Raw genomic sequence first — 20,831 nt, forward strand, 5'->3', positions numbered from 1 at the left:
ATATACTGTGAGAACTTTAACATAAAATAGAGCCTGATTGCTCAAGACCTTGTATGTGAGAAAAATATTCAAAAATTCTAATTTGGATTTCAAAGGGAGTCAGTGAAGACAAGCAAATATGGGTGAAATATGCTGTCGCTTTGTAGTCCCTGTCATGACTCTCTCAGCAGCATTTTTGATCCACTAATATTGCACAAATTTTGATGCAGCAGACTGAGGTGAAACCTGGCCCAGAGGTACAGTAGCTGTCCCAGAGGAGAAATGTGTTGAAAATTGGACATCAACCATTAAGGATGATTGTTAATGAATTTTTGATTATGACACAACCAGGCTGTCCCTATCCAATGTGTGATTGCGCGCACGCGCGCGCGTACGATTGGTAAAGAAGGAGGAAAAGGCGCTGCCGTAATAGCTAGTGTAGACGCGCAAGAAAATTTATGCGGCGGATAAGAGGCGGCTGGCTTGACTGCGGCTCACAAATGACGGCTCACTTGACCGCGGTAGTCAGTGTGTTGGCTATAGTGACTGATTTTAATAACTGATGACTGGCAGCACGAGAGGACAAACTTGGAAGACAAATTAGTCTCATGAGTGTCGGGTGAGTTTGTGTTCAAGCCTTTTTTGCTGATAAAACGGTGAATGTGCTGCAAAGAGCTTCGTTAAACTAAGGGACAGAAAAAGGCTTCTCTCTCACACTGAATTCCAGATTTTAATTAGTTTTTATAACTTCAGGTTTAGTTTGAGTTCCGGTTGAGTACAGACGCGGAAATGGTGTAGAAGAATAGTGCTGTTTGCTCTTTTTTTCCAAGGTTACTACTGCACATATTACTCAACTGTAACTGAGCAACGTGATCACGTTTGTCTTAATCTTTCCATTTAATTTATTTAACTTCCTTACTGGAAATTAACCGATATGCCAACAACAACTAGTAACCAGGCCTCACTGCTAGCAACAGCTGTGAAGTGAGAAAGGTAACATTAATGTGGTATCAGAATACATGGTGAACATAATTAGGATGGGATTTTTTTTAACCTGTCCTGTTCAGCAGTTGTAGAAGCAGAATTATGGTCTGAATGCTTTGTATTGCCAGACATATTTGCTTTCCTATGAGGAGTAATAGACTCTGTACGCTTGTTAATGTTTTTGCTTTATTAATTTACTTTATTTTATTGTTCATGTCATTGTCCAATCGATTATGCTGGAACACACAGGGAGTAAAGGCAAGATTGGAAAAATATAAGAAAGCAGAGAACAGTGGGGGAAAAAAGTGGTGAGAGGAAAAAATAAGAGAAAAGGTGTGTGTGTGTGTGTGTGTGGGGGGGGGGGGGGGGGGGATCAAGATTTACAGCGGTGACCAGTGTGAAGCAGCAGGGAAGGGATGACCTGTTGCTAACAGCTAGCTTTTAATTTAAATATTCTGGGCAGATGCACCTAGGGTGCTGGGATGGACCCCCCACTACTAAAATACAAGAGGGAGGTGAACCAAGTAAACTGCATTTCCTTGCCCCTGAACATTACCTGTAATGCAGGGATTTCATATTGTCTTTGTGGCACCATCCCTGGGACCTCTGCACTTACATGCCAGTTTCACGAGTTCCTTTAATTGCTTCCTCCCTCTAACTTTGATGCCATCTTTCCCACATTTTTATCTTTATTATATAGCTACTGTAAGAGTTACACCTTAATCTAAGGCACTTCTGATATTTCTGAGTCATGTTTATTTCAGCTTTATTTTACAGTACTCTTATTTGACAACTGAATTTCAGACAATGTAGCTGTAGAACATTTTCAACGAATGGATTGTGAAATACCAGTTTTTACTTGTCAGCTCACAGTGAACAGGACTAACTGCATTCATGTCTCTCTGTGTGTGTGTGTGTGTGTGTGTGTGTGTGTGTGTGTGTGTGTGTGTGTGTGTGTGTGTGTGTGTGTGTGTGTATGTGTGTGTGTGTGTATGTGTGTGTGTGTGTGTTTTCAAATCCTGTGAAAATGGTGAAAAGTTAGAGGACATACCTTTATGATAAGCCATCCAAATCACAGAACACTGACATAAGTAAAAGTTCCCTTATGTTGCTTTAAAGGTTACTACGTTTCACTAAAGCTTACTCAAACCTACATCCTTAAACCTGAATGCATGCTTTGGGTGACACTGTCAGTTGGTGTTCACTCTCTCTGTGGCACTGAGTATCACTTCCTATTCCTGTCCTACACAGTGGTGTGTTTGAGTAGCTTATCTGCATAGCAATTTAATTAAAAACTTTTAGATAACTTCTTTTTTCATAGTATAATCTTCACGTCCTTCATCCAGAGCACACTTTCTGTGTACTCACTATTTAATTTATTATAATAATAATGGATTGGATTTATATAGCGCTTTTCAAGGCACCCAAAGCGCTTTACAATACCACTATTCATTCACTCTCACATTCACACACTGGTGGAGGCAAGCTACAGTTGTAGCCACAGCTGCCCTGGGGCAGACTGACAGAGGCGAGGCTGCCATATTGCGCCATCAGCCCCTCTGGTCAACACCAGTAGGCAAGTAGGGTAAAGTGTCTTGCCCAGGGACACAACGACCAGGACAGAGAGCCCAGGGATCAAACCGACGACCTTCCGGTTACAGATGCGATTCCCAACCCCCTGAGCCACGGTCTCCCAAAGTATTCACTCACTGTCTTTACTGTTTCACTAGCTTAGCTTGTAGCTGACTCGATAGCAGCATGGCCTCTTCACCTGTCCCTCCTGCACTTTCACTTTAACCCGTTCATGTGTCTAACCGTTTTTCCCCACTCGGCGACACACCCGCCGGGAGTCAAACTCTGGTAATTGGTGATTCTGTTCTCAGACATGTGAAGCTAGAGACACCGGCAACCATAGTCAATTGTCTTCCTGGGGCCAGAGCAGGCGACATTGAAGGAAATTTAAAACTGCTGGCTAAGGGTAAACGTAAATTCAGTAAGATCATAATTCACGTCGGCAGTAATGACACCCGGTTACGCCAATCGGAGGTCACTAAAATCAATATTGAATCGGTGTGCAACTTTGCCAAAACAATGTGGGACTCTGTAGTTTTCTCTGGTCCCCTCCCCAATCAGACCAGGAGTGTCATGTTTAGCCGCATGTTCTCCTTAAATTGCTGGCTGTCTGAGTGGTGTCCCAGAAACGATGTGGGCTTCATAGATAATTGGCAAACCTCCTGGAGGAAACCTGGTCTTGTTAGGAGAGACGGCATCCATCCCACTTTGGATGGAGCAGCTCTCATTTCTAGAAATATGGACAAATTTATTAAACCCCCCAAAATATGACTATCCAGAGTTGGGACCAGGAAGCAGAGTTGCAGTCTTACACGCCTCTCTGCAGCTTCTCTCCTCCTGCTACCCCCCCAAAAACCCATCTCCATAGAGACTGTGTCAGCTCCCAAAAAGACATTGCGGTGTGGCAGCAATTTTTCACACCAGCCTATTAATCAACCAAAGACCCAGACAGACTTTTAATTCATTCGAAAGCCTGATGCTTAGCCTCGTCCACCCCAGCTGTGAAACTCAGAAACCAGTCTTACTTGTTATCATCTATCGTCCACCTGGGCCTTACACAGAGTTTCTGTCTGATTTCTCAGACTTTATATCTGATTTAGTTCTGAGCTCAGATAAAATAATTATTGTGGGTGATTTTAACATCCATGTAGATGCTAAAAATGACAGCCTCAACATGGCATTTAATCTGTTATTAGACTCTATTGGTTTCTCTCAAAATGTAAAAGAACCCACCCACCACTTTAATCACACTCTAGATCTTGTTTTAACATATGGCATAGAAACTGAACATTTAACAGTGTTTCCTGAAAAACATTTACAATAATTGATTACACAGCGGTGGAGAGTAGACTTTATCAAAGTAGATGTCTTTCTGAAAGCGCTGTAACTAAGTTTAAGAATATAATCCACCCACTGTTATCATCTTCAATGCCCTGTACCAACACAGAGCAGAGCAGCTATCTGAACGCTACCCCAACAGAGGTCGATTATCTTGTTAATAATTTTACCTCCTCACTACGTACGACTCTGGATACTGTAACTCCTGTGAAAACTAAGGTCTCAAATCAGAAGTACCTGACTCCGTGGTATAATTCTCAAACACGTAGCCTAAAGCAGATGACTCGTAAGCTGGAGAGGAAATGGTAGCTGCCTTGCAGTCGGAAGGTTGCCGGTTCGAGCCCCGGCTCGGACAGTCTCGGTCGTTGTGTCCTTGGGCGAGACACTTCACCCGTTGCCTACTGGTGGTGGTCAGAGGGCCCGGTGGCGCCAGTGTCCGGCAGCCTCGCCTCTGTCAGTGCCCCCCAGGGTGGCTGTGGCTACAATGTAGCTGCCATCACCAGTGTGTGACTGTGTGTGTGAATGGGTGGATGACTGGATGTGTAAAGTGCTTTGGGGTCCTTAGGAACCAAGTAAAGTGCTATGCAAATACAGGCCATTTACCATTCTTTACTCACTATGTGTTAACAGACCTCTCTGCATTGAATCATACTTGTTATTAATCTATGTCTCTCTTCCACAGCACGTCTTTATCCTGTCTTCCTTCTCTCACCCCAACCAATCACAGCAGATGGCCCCGCCCCTCTCTGAGCCTGGTTCTGCAGGAGGTTTCTTCCTGTTAAAAGGGAGTTTTTCCTTCCCACTGTCACCAAAGTGCTTGCTCATAGGGGGTCATATGATTGTTGGGTTTTTTCTCTGTATGTATTAATGTAGGGTCTACCTTACGATAGAAAGCGCCTTGAGGCGACTGCTGTTCTGATTTGGCGCTGTATAAATAAAATTTAATTATGTTATTAATTATTTTTTTTTGTTTTTGTGGGGGTGCAGATCACATCATGGCTACTGTAGGAACTGGTAAGTCCATCCATTCTTTAAAACCTTGTAACAAATGATTATTTGAAAAATAAATTAGACTGAAGGTGGTTGCATAAGCTCACATAACATCTGATGATGTACACATGTAAACACTAGTTCTAGAAGCTTATTCCAAAAGATGTATTACTGACATTTATAATGTTGTTTCCAGTTCTCATTTTCACATTAATCTTCTAATTGCACTCCTTTCCTGTTAGTTCATGGATTAGGTATTATATTAGCAAATAGATTAGTTTTGGGATTAACTGTGGGATTAGCTGTAGAATTAGCTAACATATTAATTAGCAGATTAGTTATCCCATTTAACATTTCTGTGAGTGCTTCAGTCCTTGGAGAAAAAGCAGTGCATCGAGATGCAATGTAAGGCGTTCTCTGATTGGTTGCAGAGACAAAGGCTGGCTGCTTTATTTTTCCTATGCTGCTGTTTGTGCCAATAACTTTGCACCACTAAGAACTTTTACATAGGCCATCAAAGGAGCTTGCAAAGAAAAGCGTCTGGACTTCTTTAAGTTACTTGAAGACGTTTCACCTCTCATCCGAGAAGCTTCTTCAGTTCTAAGGTCAAATGGTGGAGAGTCCCAGATATAAACCTAGTGGGAGTTTTCCCCCAAAGAGGGACAAAGGACCCCTGATGATCCTCTAATCGCCTGAGCCAAGGTGTGAAACTGGGTGTGGGTCACAATCAGCCAGAGTTTCGGGTGTGTTCATTGTGAAACCTGGCCCCACCTTATCATGCGAATTCCTGAGGTCAGATGGCCCAGGATGTGAGTGGGCGTTAAGGCGTCTGGGAAGGGATCTCAAAACTGGATTATAGATGGCAGAGAGTTGGTGTCGTAAACCCCCGCCTCTGTTCAAAGATGGTCGCTCACAGTGGACATAGATGGCTTCTTTCACTCCTCTTTCAAACCATCTGTCCTCTCTGTCAAAAATGTGAACATTGGCATCCTCGAAAGAGTGACCTTTGACCTTAAGATGCAGATGGACTGCTGAGTCTTGTCCTGTGGAGGTGGCTCTTCTGTGTTGTGCCATGCGCTTGTGAAGTGGCTGTTTGGTCTCTCCGATGTAGAGGTCTGGGCATTCCTCGCTGCACTGTACAGCATACACCACATTGTTAAGTCTGTGTTTTGGCGTTTTGTCTTTCGGGTGAACCAGTTTGTGTCTGAGTGTGTTGCTGGGTCTGAAATGCACTGGGATGTCATGCTTGGAGAAAACTCTCCTGAGTTTCTCTGATACACCGGCTACATAGGGGATGACAATGTTGTTGCGTCTGTCCTTCTTATCCTCCCTCGCTGGTGTCTGGTCTTCTTTTCTGTGCCTCTTTGCTGACTTTAAGAACGCCCATTTAGGATAGCTGCACGTTTTGAGTGCTTCCTTTACATGTGTGTGTTCCTTCTTTTTTCCTTCAGGCTTAGAGGGAACATGTTCTGCCCGGTGGTGTAGGGTCCTGATTACTCCAAGTTTGTGTTCCAGAGGGTGATGGGAGTTCTCTTCTCTTCCGTTCTCTTCAATGTGCTGTGCACATTCGCTCTTCGCTCTCACACTGCAGGCCTACTTGTTGTTCCTAGAGTATTTAAAAGTAGAATGGGAGGCAGAGCCTTCAGTTTTCAGGCCCCTCTTCTGTGGAACCAGCTTCCAGTTTGGATTCGGGAGACAGACACTATCTCTACTTTCAAGATTAGGCTTCAAACTTTCCTTTTTGCTAAAGCATATAGTTAGGGCTGGACCAGGTGACCCTGAATCCTCCCTTAGTTATGCTGCAATAGACGTAGGCTGCCGGGGGATTCCCATGATGCATTGAGTTTTTCCTTTCCAGTCACCTTTCTCACTCACTATGTGTTAACAGACCTCTCTGCATTGAATCATATCTGTTATTAACCTCTGTCTCTCTTCCACAGCATGTCTTTATCCTGTCTTCCTTCTCTCACCCCAACCAATCACAGCAGATGGCCCCGCCCCTCCCTGAGCCTGGTTCTGTTGGAGGTTTCTTCCTGTTAAAAGGGAGTTTTTCCTTCCCACTGTCGCCAAGTGCTTGCTCATAGGGGGTCATATGATTGTTGGAGTTTTCTCTGTATGTATTATTGTAGGGTCTACCTTACAATATAAAGCGCCTTGAGGCAACTGTAGAGATGTAGAAATGAAATTATGAATTATTCGATTATAAATTGAATGAAAATACCCTTAGCTACCTTATGTGTCACATTGGAAGTAGCTGTTTTCTGTGTGATTCTATGTGCAAACCCTACAACACCTATCATCCATGTTAAGTAAAATTATTCTTTCACAATTAAAAAAAAAAAAAAATTCATATTCATTAAAATTTCTCATACCGAGCCTTTAAGTACTGCTGCTGCTATTTATTTGATTGTTGACCTAGAAATTTCTAGATCAGCTGTCACTAACAAGGGGGGGCACAGTCTGGATCTGGATCCACAAGCTGTCCTATACGGACCCATACCTACAACCGAAACCGACGGTTATGGTTTAATACCTAAAGTGGGGCTTCTAATTTAACTGGTGCAGCTTTTCTGGTGTTTATTGTTGTGGTTCAGTGGCTGCTGAATTGCACAGAAGAATTGGATGCGAGTTAAACACTTCAATCAGCCAATCAAATTTGTGCATTTGAGACGGTACATACTGGACTCCACTGTGCTAACAGCTGAGTTATTAAGTTACACATGTAACAACAGCAGAAAGAAGAAAGATGACGATATATGAAAAAGAAAAGTTAGAAATACAAACAACTGCGTCAGACAAAGCCAAAACAAAAAAGAGACCAGTGACATGGAGAAAAAAGGAAAAAATAAGGAACAAATGGTGCTGTGCAAAAAGAAAAATGGAAAGTGATAACAGGGCAATGGGTGAATGCTGGGCCAGATGCAATTTATTGATCTCTAAGACGATGTGGTCCAAAAGCTAAGATTTACACGTGTGTCCAATGATTTGTGTGTAACTTCTGAGGACTCACACGCACATGCTTCAGTCCACACACAAATACGAAGCAGTTGGGGAAAAATGATTTTAAAAGCTAATTAGCTTAAGTGATAGAATTTGGAGCAATTACAAAATATTCAAGCTTGCGCTTTGGTGCTACTCCAACTTGTGACACAAGTAGGTTAAAAAGAAATACTAAAGATTCAGTTTTCCGTGTCTTCCCTTGCGTTCACAGATAATATGAAACCACTGACACGCAGTTCCAGTTATGAATTCCTGACACATTTCAGTAAGTCTGTGTAAAATTTATAATAATGTGTGATGGAGGTGTACCAGGTAAAGTGTTTTAGTGTTGGTGGTGAAACGACTGTGGAATGAAATACATGCATTTACTTCAAGTTTTATTGATTTTAATTTCTTAATTTGAGGGGAGAAATAACTTTTCAATAAACACATAATATTTAAATTTAATTTAAGTCAATTACTTTTCTGGTTCTCTTTAGTTGTGTGGAAATAAGTAAATAATTAAATAAATAAAATAAGTAAATAATAAGGAAATAATTTACTTTTCTTCCCAGTGTCCGAGCTGAGGGTGGTTCTGCTGGGGAACAGCTGGTCAGAGATGAGAGCAGTGGGGAACATGATACTGAGACAGGAGAAGTTCTGTACTGAAAGAGCAGCAGACTGCTGTGTGGAATTCAGTACACCCTTTGAGCAAAAACAAATAGTTGTCATTAACACCCCAGACCTGCTGCTCACCAAAATCTCTCAGGACAAACTGAAGGAACATGTAGAAACATGTGTGAGGCTCTCTGCTCCTGGACCTCATGTGTTCCTGCTGGTTCTACAACCTGAAAACTTCACTGAGGATCACAAACAGAGACTCTGCAGAGTCCTTCAACTGTTCAGTGATCGATCATTTGACCATTCACTAATTTTCATGTCAACATCCAGAGAGGAGAGCTCATTTGAAAACTGTATGACTCATCCACTGCTAAAAGAAATGATAAGGATGTGCAGATACAGATACCTGTGGCAGAAGAGCTTTGAACGTTCAGAGCTGTTAACACGTTTGGTTCAAACAGCAAAGGAGATAAATGAAGATCGTCTGAGCTGTGATGTATTTGAGGATGAGGATGGCGGATTATTCATGAGACCAAAGTGTGTTTTAAACCTGGTTCTGTTTGGGAGGAGAGGAGCAGGGAAGACGTCAGCAGCCAAGGCCATTTTAGGTCAGACTGAGCTTCATTCAGCCTCCAACTCATCAGAGTGTGTTAAACATCAGGGAGAGGTGTGTGGACGTTGGGTTTCCCTGGTGGAGCTGCCTGCCTTGTATGGAAAACCTCAGGAGGCAGTGATGGAGGAATCACTCAGGTGTATCTCCCTCTGTGATCCTGAGGGTGTCCATGCCTTCATCCTGGTCCTACCTGTGGCTCACCTCACTGATGAAGACAAGGGAGAGTTAAAGACCATCCAGGACACATTCAGCTCTCGAGTCAATGACTTCACCATGATTCTGTTCACCGTGGACTCAGATCCTACAGATACAGCTGTTGGTAACTTTGTAAAGGAAAACAAGGACATCCAGAAGCTTTGTGAGAGCTGTGGAGGAAGATCTGTTGTTCTCAACATCAAAGAGAAACTGCAGCTCCCAGAACTGTTGGAGACTGTGGAAAAGATAACAGTTCACAAAAACTATACAATAACCATGTTTACACGTGTCTGTGTGGATAAAATCACCACACTCCAGGCGGAGCTGAAAAACTTGAAACCACATGATGTTGGCCTTTGTAAGTACTTTTTCTTTTTAAATTTTCTAAACCATGGGTTTTATAAAACTTTTATAAATCTGCCAAGGTTGAAGATCATGTCTACACACATAAAATCCAGACATTAGAACAGACAGAATTTTCCTTAATCAAACTCAATTTCTCATATTAATTAGACTTATACTTCTATTATATTTTTGATTAAGAATAAATAATATTTGCTATGAGCAAAAGTACATAGAAACTATATTTATCATTTTAAACACAAAAGACTGGACGTCAAGGCCTTATACACTATCTCAGATGTAATGACAGGTGATCCAGAGCGTCTTCAGTCTCTTTAAATACCACCGTTCTTGATACATTCAGGCCAAATAGTTCAATATTGGTTTCATCAGGCCAGCGAATTTTGTTTCTCATGAGCTTAGTCCTTCAGGTACCTTTATGCTCCGGGTGGGCTATCATGTGCCTTTTACTGAGGAGTGGCTTCAGTCTGGCTACTCTACCATATAGGCCTAATTGATGGAGTGCTACATAAATAGTTGTCCCTTTGCAAGGTTCTCCTCTCTCCACAGAGAAATGCTCGAGGTCAGAGTGAACACTGAGTTCTATGTCACCTCCTTGATTAAGGCCCTTCTGCCCTGATCACTCAGATTGCCTGGGCAGCCAGCTCTAGAAAGAGTCCTAGTGATTTCAAACTTCTTCCATTTGTGATGGAGGCCACTGTACTCAGTGGGACCTTCAATCCTGCAGACATTTTTCTATATTCTTCTTGAGATCGGTGTCTCGAAACAATCCTGACTCAAAATGTACAGACAATTATTCGGACTTCATGGTTTGGTTTATGCTCTGACATGAACTGTCACCTATGGGACCGTAAATAGAGAGGTGTGCTTTTCATTTTTGTCAGTATAAAGTATTGTTTGTAGAATTTTAAGATACAAAGGGAATTTAATCCATTTTGGAATAATCTTATAACATGACAAAATGTGGGAAAAGTGAAGCACTGAGAATACTTTCCATATGTAAATCAGGCTGAGGTCTGGACTTTGACAGGACCATTGCAACACTTTGTTTCTCTTCTTTTTCAGCCATTCTGTGGTAGATGTCTGGCTGTGCTTGGAATCATTGTCCTGTTGATGACTCACTTTGGTCCAAGTTTTAGCTCTGGGACAGATGGTCTCACATTTTGTATAAGGTGTTTGTGCTGATACACTCAAAAAAAAAAAAATGAAATTGGGTGGTTGTTACATTTACAAAATTCAAACTTGTAGTTGTGGTTAGTTGCCTGGACTCACAAAATTCACAAGATCACACAAGACTTCAAACCTTGAGTTTTTACCTGTAAAGGACAAAAACGTGCAGAAAATTCTATATCAAGCCTTGTAATCATAGCTTCCCTACTTTTTTGAAGTCTAGATTGACAGCTCGGTGGCACAGTGGTTAGCACCATTGCCTTGCAGCAATAAAGTCTTGGGTTCAAATCTGCAATATAGCCAAGTTTGCAGTGGGTTCTCTCTGGGTACTCTGGTTTCCTGCCACAGTTAAAGTCATGCAGTAATTGGGGTTAGGTTAATTGGTCTTTCTAAAGTACCCATGAACATAAGTGCAAATGGTTGTCTGTCTCTCTGTGATAGGTGACCTGTCCTGTACTCTGACAGAGTAGGTCAGCCACTAATCAGAAGGTCGGTGGTTCGATCCCAGGCTGCAGGCCAAATATCCTTGGGAAAGATACTAATATCATGTTTGCCTACTGGTGGTGGTCAGAGGTCCGGCAGCCTCGCCTCTGTCCTGTCAGTGCGCCCCAGGGTGGCTGTGGCTACAATGTAGCTTGCCATTGTCAGTATGTGATGTGTTTGTGTGAATTGGTGGATGACTGAATGTAGTGGCAGACCGGGGTGGTGGTCCCCATCTTTAAGAAGGGGGACCGGAGGGTGTGTTCCAACTACAGGGGGATCACACTCCTCAGCCTCCCTGGGAAAGTCTATGCCAGGGTCCTGGAAAGGAGAGTTCGTCCGCTAGTCGAACCTCGGATACAGGAGGAACAACGCGGTTTTCGTCCTGGTCGCGGAACACTGGACCAGCTCTTTATCCTCTCGAGGATACTTGAGGGTGCATGGGAGTTTGCCCAACCAGTCTACATGTGTTTTGTGGACTTGGAGAAGGCATTCGACCGTGTCCCTCGGGGTGTCCTGTGGGAGGTGTTGCGGGAGTACGGGGTGTCTAGCCCATTGCTACGGGTCATTCGATCCCTATATAACCATTGCGAGAGCTTGGTTCGCATTGCCGGCAATAAGTCGGACTCGTTCCCGGTGGGTGATGGGCTCGCCAGGGCTGCCCTTTGTCTCCGGTTCTGTTCATAATTTTTATGGACAGGATTTCTAGGTGCAGGGCTTTCGCTTTGGTGGCCTCAGAATCTCATCTCTGATTTTTGCGGATGATGTGGTTCTGTTGGCTTCATCGGGTGAGGGCCTCCAGCTCGCACTGGAACGGTTCGCAGCCGAGTGTGAAGCAGCGGGAATGAGGATCAGCACCTCCAAATCTGAGGCCATGATGGTTCTCAGCTGGAAAAGGGTGGAGTGCCCACTCTGGGTCGGGGATGAGTTCCTGCCCCAAGTGGAGGAGTTCAAGCATCTTGGGGTCTTTTTCGCGAGTGAAGGGAGCCGGAGATCGACAGACGGATTGGGACTGCAGCTGCAGTAATGCGGACGCTGCACCGGTCCGTCGTGGTGAAGAGGGAGCTGAGTGTAAAAGCGAAGCTCTCAATTTACCGGTCGATCTACGTCCCTACCCTCACCTATGGCCACGAGCTGTGGGTAGTGACCGAAAGAACGAGATCGCGGATACAAGCGGCAGAAATGAGCTTCCTCCGAAGGGTGGCTGGCCTCTCCCTTAGAGATAGGGTGAGAAGTTCGGCCATCCGGGAGGGGCTCAGAGTAGAGCAGCTGCTGCTCCACATCGAAAGGAGCCAGCTGAGGTGGTTCGGGCATCTGACAAGGATGCCCCCTGGGCGCCTCCTGGGTGAGGTGTTCCGGGCATGTCCCACCGGGAGGAGGCCCCGGGGCAGACCCAGGACACGCTGGAGAGATTATATCTCTCGGCTGGCCTGGGAACGCCTTGGTGTTCCCCTGGATAAACTGGAGGAGGTGGCTGGGGAGAGGGAGGTCTGGGCCTCTTTGCTTAAGCTGCTGCCCCCGCGACCCGGCCTCGGATAAAGCGGATGAAGATGGATGGATGGATGGATGAATGTAGTGTAAAGCGTTTTGGGGTCCTTAGGGACTGAGTAAAGTGCTATACAAATACAGGCCATTTACCATTCACACCCTTTCACATCTGGGATAGGGTGATAGGCCAGTAACCCTGGTAAAGATAACAGGATGGATGGAGTGGAAGTTATTATAAATTTTGTTAACCAGACTCTAGACTTTGTTGAACACTCCAAAGAAATAACTCTTTAAATTAACTTAAAATAATCATGGAAAGGATTTCCACATTAACTCATTCACTGCCAGCCATTGGCAGTGAATGAGTTAAACCCATTGACTCATTCACTGCAATTGACGGCTATAGACGTCAATGGCAGTGAATGAGTTAATAAATGGCTTTCTATTACAATTAAGCATTTTTGTTGCACTAACGTAATTTGTATGGGTTGGATCAAGTTGGACTCAACTGTAGTAAAACAGTTGATTCATCATTAATTAATCAAGTTATTCCAACTCAAGTACATTAAGTTGGAATAACAGAATTGCATAATGCTAAAATAACACAATTTAATTACAGGGAAATTCTTTCCATGATTTTTTTTATGTTCATTCAAAGAGTCATTTTTTTGAGTTTATGTTGTGTTTGGTTTGGAGTTTTGTGCATTATGGCCGTACATCTTTGCTTTGGTCACATTGTTCCATAAGTTTTTGGTTTGTTTAGCTGCAACTACTACGTACTACTGTGTTCTTGAAAACAGTCTTAAATATTTTCCACATGTGAATAATGTTTCTCACTCTAGAATGATGTACATTAAATTGTTTGGAAAGGGCCTAAAATCACTTTGCAAGTTTATGAGCAGAAAGTCTGAAGTCGATGCTAATGTTTTTCCTCCTCAGCATTGTGTTAACACACACATGAAGAATGCTCATGACCAGCAAACTGCCAAACCCGTTGCTTTTATAGAGGTGCTCTTACCTGCTGATGATCAAGTCAGTCAAGCACATTTGATTATCAACAAATGGCTGCTACTTGTCTTCTGAGTTCCTGGGGAAGTGTAAGGGTGTATTTATGAGATCTCGGCACTGAAGTTGGTAAACATTTTGCTGGCAATGCCTCAGTGGATTTTGGCCACAACCTTTTGAAATCCTTTTACATGGTCTTTGATACCGAACCTGACCTGTGAGCTAAAAGGAAAAGAATATGTGTTTTGTTTTTTTTCACTTGCTATGTTTCCAAATAGGACAAACGGTGTACGCTTGGGTGACAGTTTTGACTTTGTTCCCTGTCATCACTGAGCCATGTTTTACAGTTTTTATTGTTTAGTTGTTGTTTTTTTTTGTAATGGAAAACAATGTCAATCAGTTGCAGTATTTGATGTCCTGGTATGAAATGTTTTTGAACATCTAACTGAAATTAGAAGGTACTGAAAGATTATTAAAATGAGTTAGAATTACCTTTCACTAACTATGTATTCTTAACTTACAGTGGATGAAGAGAAGCAGAGCTCAGACTGTCTGAGAATTGTGCTGATCGGAAAGACCGGCAGTGGAAAGAGCTCCTCAGGAAACACCATTCTAGGAAGAAAAGAGTTCAAAGCTGGCGCAAGCCAGACATCAATCACCAAACAGTGTCAGAAAGCAGAGGGTGACGTGGACGGTCGTCCTGTTGTCGTGCTCGACACTCCTGGACTCTTTGACTCGACTTTGTCACATGAAGAGGTCTGTGAGGAGATGACTAAGTGCATCAATCTTCTGGCTCCAGGACCACATGTCTTCCTGTTGGTGTTGCAGATTGGCCGATTAACGCCAGAGGAGAAAGAGACTCTGAAGCTGATCAAGAAAGTCTTTGGGAAAAATTCAGAGATGTTCACCATCATTCTTTTCACAGGAGGAGATACACTCGAACATTATGAACAGTCTATTGAAGATTACATTAAAGATGCATGTGATGATTCCTTTAAAAGTCTGATCGCTGACTGTGAATCGAGATACCATGTGTTCAATAACCGTGAGAAACAAAGCTGCACACAAGTCAGTGAGCTGATAAAAAAGATTGACACCATGCTTAACAAAAATGGAGGAAAATGCTTCACAAATGAGATGCTGCAGGAGGCTGAAGCAGCGATAAAGAAACAAATGGAGAAACTGCTGAAAAAGAAGGAAGAAGAGATGAAGAGACAGAGGGAGGAACTCGAAAGAAAACACCAGGAAGAAATGAAATCAATGAAAGCAATAATGGAAAAGCAAAGAGAAGAAAATGAACAAAGAGATGAGCAACTCAGACAGTTACAGGAAAGCATTGACTTTCAGTCTGAAGAGAGAAAGAAAGAACTAGAAACTAGAAAGAAAGAGAGAGAAACAGAAGAACTTAAAAGACGAGGATGGGAACAAAAAATTCAAGAACTGGAGAAAAAACTACAATCAGAGTCAGAATCAAAGGAAATGATTAACAGCGAGCTTGAACAGTACAAAGAAAATATAAGAGAGCAGGATCAACTGAAAGAAAAACAAAACCAAGATGATGAACAGAAAGAGCAGAAACTCAGGAAGCTCCAAGAAGAATACAACCAAGTAAAAGAAAAATTTAAATGTGAAAAAGAAAAAGAGGATGAAATCAAAATAGAACAAGAAGAGAAACTAAAAGAGTTGGAGGAAAACTATAAGAAAGAAATTGAAAACATACAGGAAGACATGGAGAAGTTTAAAGAAGAGGCCAGAAGAACAGCTGAAGAGTTGAATGAATTCAGAGAAAAATATGAAGCTGGGATATTTAAACTCATGGAGGAGGTGGTTGATCTAGAGATGGAAAAGGAGGAATATGAAAGATTAAAGGATCTGTCAGACCACAAAGAAAATAGTCTGAAGCAGGAAATAGGTGTTCTGCAGGGTAAACATAAATCAGAAATAGCTGATTTAGTCCTGATGCTCCTGAGTCAAAAGCAGGAAAACAAGAAAAAAATAAAAAGCATGCAGGAATCACACAGAAAAGAGGAAGAGAAGCTTAAAAAGGATCTTTTACATGAGAAAAAGGAAGAAGAGAAGGAAGAAGTTGGCAAACTAAAGAAGAAACAAAAAGAAAAAATGAAAGAATTGAGGAAACAGCTTTTGACCCAAAACAAAGACGACTGGGAGACAGAAAGGGACGAGCTGTCCAACCAACATGAAAAAGAAATTTGTGATTTAAAGCAAACTCTTTTAACAAAGCTGCAACAAAATCAAAAGAAAAAATTAGTTGAATTAAAGGAAAACCACGAGCAAAAACTGGACGAATTCAAACAAAAGCTTCTGAAAGAAAATGAAAAAAATGAGAAAGAACAACTTGATGAGCTGCAGAAGAAACAGGAAAAAGAAATGAATGAACTAAAACAGAAACTCGGGACCCAAGATGAAGACAGTACCAGGAAGGAACTGGAAGAAATGCAGAAAAAACATGAAACAGAAATTAATGCGCTGAAAGAAAAACTTCTGACTACAGACAAGAAACAGCCCTGCTTTGTCTCATGAGCAAAACTGCAGACATCAAGAGAGACATTCATGTCCTTTAACCTTCTAAGTCTTTCTTTTTGCTATTTGGGCTGATTGGGACCTGATGAATGTATATATAAAAAAAAAAGAATTACAAGATATTTTTTTTATACCTGATTTTTGTTTCTGAGAAAAATGAGATCCACATATGAGGACATTCGCTTTACATTTCGATAGAACAGTGGCAGTGTGTCCTCGTAAGTGGACATCAGGCCCTTGTAGAGCAAAATTTAGTATTTTGGTCTAAATAACCTCAGAGGTGTGAGCATCACAGCAGATGCCTTTGTGCCAAAGTAACTGAGGATAAACACAGAAAAACATGAAGGTGATTTTCCTGACCTGACTTTTTATAGCAGATGACCTTAAAAATATTCTGCAATAGATCAAAAACAAAAGAAAACCATTAATCAACATATGAAAATTACCTGATGCTGCTGAAGTGAAGCAGAGCAAAGTTAGAGGTTTTATAGAGACACAGCTGAGCATTTTGCAATTTGGCATCATTTTAAAAAGTTTACATTTCTTCAGTATTGAACAGTGGAAATGAGGCGTGGAGGTCATTAAAAAACAAAATAAAACAGCGGCCAACAGTGCTGTAGACAACAGTAGACTGGTAATAAGCAAGCGAATAATGCAGAAAACAGATTTTTGATGGGAAACTGTTCTTGAAGTACAGAGAGAGAGAGAGAGCTGTGCACAAAGTGGTGGAAGCAAAAGAGCAAAAGTCAGAGGGAATTCATGACGATGTTTATGTGAAGTGTAGTTTGGATCTTCTTTTGCTGCTGCTTGTAATCGGAAGGTTGCCGGTTCGAACAGTCTCAGTCGTTGTGTCCTTGGGCGAGACACTTCACCTGTTGCCTACTGGTGGTGGTCAGAGGGCCCGGTGGCGCCAGTGTCCGGCAGCCTCGCCTCTGTCAGTGCGCCCCAGGGTGGCTGTGGCTACAATGTAGCTGCCATCACCAGTGTGTGAATGTGTGTGTGAATGGGTGGATGACTGGATATGTAAAGCGCTTTGGGGTCCATAAGGACTAAGTGCTATACAAATACAGGCCATTTACCGTTTTTTATATGGTGGTCCGTTAAAGGGGTTAAGCCGTATATGGGGTGGTGTGAGATGACGCTTTTATGACCAGAGATGTTGTTAATAATAATAATGGATTTATTTATTCATTTATATAGCGCTTTTCAAGGCACCCAAAGCGCTTTACAATGCCACTATTCATTCGCTCTCACATTCACACACTGGTGGAGGCAGCTACAGTTGTAGCCACAGCTGCCCCAGGGCAGACTGACAGAAGCGAGGCTGCCATATCGCGCCATCGGCCCCTCTGGCCAACACCAGTAGGTGAAGTATCTTGCCCAAGGACACAATGACCAGGACGGAGAGCCTGGGGATCGAACCAGTGACCTTCCGGTTACAAGACGAACTGCCAACTCTTGAGCCATGATCGCCCGTAAATGTTAAATGGTTGTAACCAGGAAGTCACATATACAGAGACATATACACATGCACACATGCACTGACATGGTCGCACATATATACACACACAGTGGCTTAGCTTTTATGACACACCATATGGGTTTTACAATGAGGGGGTTGTGTAACTGTGTTCACTGATTAAAAAGGCTGTGAGGGAAGGCTGGAATTTGAAGTTGTCAGGGATCAGGTGCAGAGCTTACAACTCTGAGATTCCGACTGAGCTTCCCTTGCAAGTCAAAATGGATTGAGCTCTGATTGTCTTGCTTTGTTCATGGGGATAAGTCTCTGAACTACCGAAGCCTGTGAGTGCAGAGTACATCATGCCCACAGATACAGGAAGCAGAAGAACATCACATCAACAGTAACTGTTGGCTGTTGGCTTCATGAGGGCTTCAAACAACTTTGGCAATTGGTTATATAAAGGTTCCTGATGACCTTGTCTTGGGGCCAAGGGGGTCCAGTGTGTTGTGGTCTGGGCAGCAGTCAGCAGTGGAGTCCTTGGTGGTTTGATCCCCCGCTGCTTTAAATGGGTGTATGGACATAGGGACATAGAATATCACCTTACTGATGGGAAATTATTTTCTAAAATCACCCTTGGTGAGGCGGGTGGGTATACTTTTGTACTTTTGAGTTTTGGAGTAGTTTATGATTGTCATTTTGCAGATATATTGAACATCAGTTTATATAATCTAGTCTTCTTCCCTGGGTAGGGTGTTTTTCCTTTTCACCAAAATGTATATTTTTATTAAGGCTTAATTTATATGAATTCTTGTGATATTTTAGAATACTTAAAGATGATTTGAAATTATGATTTGCATGCAGTTTTAACTTTAATTAAATTTAATGATCTTTTTTGTATGGTTTTCACCTGCCTCGTTGAATGAGGCGGGAAAATGTAGTTTGGGCTTTTTTCTGCATTGAATCATAATCAAGAAACACTTTAAACTATATAAACCATGTATAATGTCCATTTATTGTTGTACCACTTTATAATAACTGCTTTTATTGCTTTTTGCCTGATAAATACTGACTTTATGTTTCATTTCTTTTTACACACAATAAAAACAAAGTTAATGTAAACTGAGGATGTTTTTCAGAATGAAAGTAATGAAATTAAAATAAGGCATATGTTTAGCAGAGGCAGAAAAAAAGTTGTGGGTGATTGTGCTCAGCTGAAGAAACACTGTGGAAATGGTAAATGACCTGTATTTATATAGCGCTTTACTAGTCCCTAAGGACCCCAAAGCGCTTTACATATCCAGTCATCCACCCATTCACACACTGGTGATGGCAGCTACATTGTAGCCACAGCCACCCTGGGGCGCACTGACAGAGGCGCCACCGGGCCCTCTGACCACCACCAGTAGGCAACGGGTGAAGTGTCTCGCCCAAGGACACAACGACCGAGACTGTCCAAGCCGGGGCTCGAACCGGCAACCTTCCGATTACAAGGTGAACTCCCAACTCTTGAGCCACGATCACCCCTAAAATGTTGTGGGCAGATGTTGTTGCTAATGATAAAATATCTGGGACATTTAAACTTGGAGCTTTGTGTGCACTGCTCATAGACTGTATATAAAGGATGGACACAGCCACCTTGAGCAATGGGTTTCTGAACTTTTTATAACTCACTGGCATTTTTGGCTCCTGCCATGTTGAATTTTTGGATGTGCCAGTGACGTGCCAAGTTATTAGCAACAGCTGGCAAGCTGTAAAAACTAAAACTAAAATCACACAATTGAATTTGTCTTTGTGGTCACCCGGCACATCCTATCATCTGTCAGGTAATTCCATTAAAAATGCTGAAGGGATTATATAAGGCTGAAATCCTGTTTATATGAATGAAACATCTGAACATGGGAGTTTGTTGGAATCCTCTCACTTTTGGAGCTGCAGTTTTCTTACATGCACTAACGTTTTCGTGTAAAAAAAGGAAAAAAAAAAATAAAGTAAAAAAAATAAAATAAAAAATAAATTAAAAAAAAAAAAAAAAAAAAAAAAAACTAACGTTTTCATGGCTGCATTCAGGCCTCTGCTGCTCGTCTCTGGCTCTGACTTTGGCCTCGAACCCATTCTGCACATTTTTAATGTTGTAATGAATGAAATCCTGAAACCAAACTAAAGAGAATAAAACTTGAAAGGTGACAAGTTATCAACATTTTATTGTTCTCAATGTGTTCATACAATTCATATAATTCTGAATATATAATATCTTACTGTTTCACTAACAGAAAGCTGCAGCTAACTTCAGTATATACCTCAGTACATTTCTGTGTAGAGTCCCATAAAGAACAACAACAAGAAGAGAGAGAGAGCAGCTGTGAGGAGAAGAAGCTCGAGCTGAATGATATTCATGATGAATTAACTGTAAACTGGTTTAACCGATGGACTCAACACCCTCACTTCCTCTAAATTCACGGCTGTGTTTTCTCTTCTTTCACTTTTATCAGACATGTTGTGTTTTATCTTTTTTTTTCTTTTTTTTCTTAGTTTTTTCTGTTTTCACAAATAGTACATAATTACATAACATAATAAAGTGTAGAATTCAGAACCAAAAGTAAATTAAAAAACAAACAAACCAACAAAAACAAATAAACAAAACAAAAACAAACAGACTGATAACTAAGCACAGGACACCAGCTCAGTTCCATCTAAAAATAAATAAATAAAGAGAGAATGCAATACAGTACCTGTGGTCCCAGTAGTACGTTGCAGTTTGAACACTCAAGAGAATCCTTGTAACATAATATTAGAAACATCAGGTTCCACATAGTTCAAGTATGGTTCCCACACCTTAAAGAATTGATCTGTTTTTGAGTGCAGTATACAAGATATTCCAATGGCACTAGATCCAACACTACTCTTTGCCAACCTTTAATAGTTGGTGCTTTTTCATAAATCCATTGGAGTAGTATATTCTTCCTCGCCGCATAGGTGAGAACACAGTACAATCTCCTATTATTCTTGGATATTAATCGCCAGCTGGGGAGACCCAGTATGAGAGACAGAGGG

At 41.9% G+C, this 20,831-nt stretch overlaps 1 protein-coding gene across 1 annotated transcript; it reads left to right on the forward strand.

Moving 5' to 3' along the window:
• Positions 1-471: 471 nt before the first annotated feature.
• LOC146658101 (GTPase IMAP family member 8-like) lies at positions 472-18,954 on the forward strand. Its single transcript, XM_085426533.1, has 5 exons — positions 472-598; positions 4,861-4,887; positions 8,075-8,128; positions 8,418-9,629; positions 14,301-18,954. The coding sequence occupies exons 2-5, from the start codon at positions 4,869-4,871 to the stop codon at positions 16,316-16,318; spliced, it is 3,303 nt and encodes a 1,100-aa protein (XP_085282659.1). The 5' UTR covers positions 472-598; positions 4,861-4,868; the 3' UTR covers positions 16,319-18,954.
• The last annotated feature ends 1,877 nt before the right edge of the window (positions 18,955-20,831 follow it).

The sequence above is a fragment of the Rhamphochromis longiceps genome, linkage group LG12 (genome assembly GCF_057381845.1).
Source record: "Rhamphochromis longiceps isolate RC_006_pf linkage group LG12, R_longiceps_female_GT1.1, whole genome shotgun sequence".
Taxonomy (NCBI): domain Eukaryota; kingdom Metazoa; phylum Chordata; class Actinopteri; order Cichliformes; family Cichlidae; genus Rhamphochromis; species Rhamphochromis longiceps.

Excerpts from the sequence above, each read along its gene's own strand:
- LOC146658101 (XM_085426533.1), top strand. Across the intron at positions 8,129-8,417 it reads TGAATTCCTGACACATTTCA|TGTCCGAGCTGAGGGTGGTT; the intron begins GTAAGTCTGTGT and ends TTTTCTTCCCAG. Across the intron at positions 9,630-14,300 it reads ACCACATGATGTTGGCCTTT|TGGATGAAGAGAAGCAGAGC; the intron begins GTAAGTACTTTT and ends CTTAACTTACAG.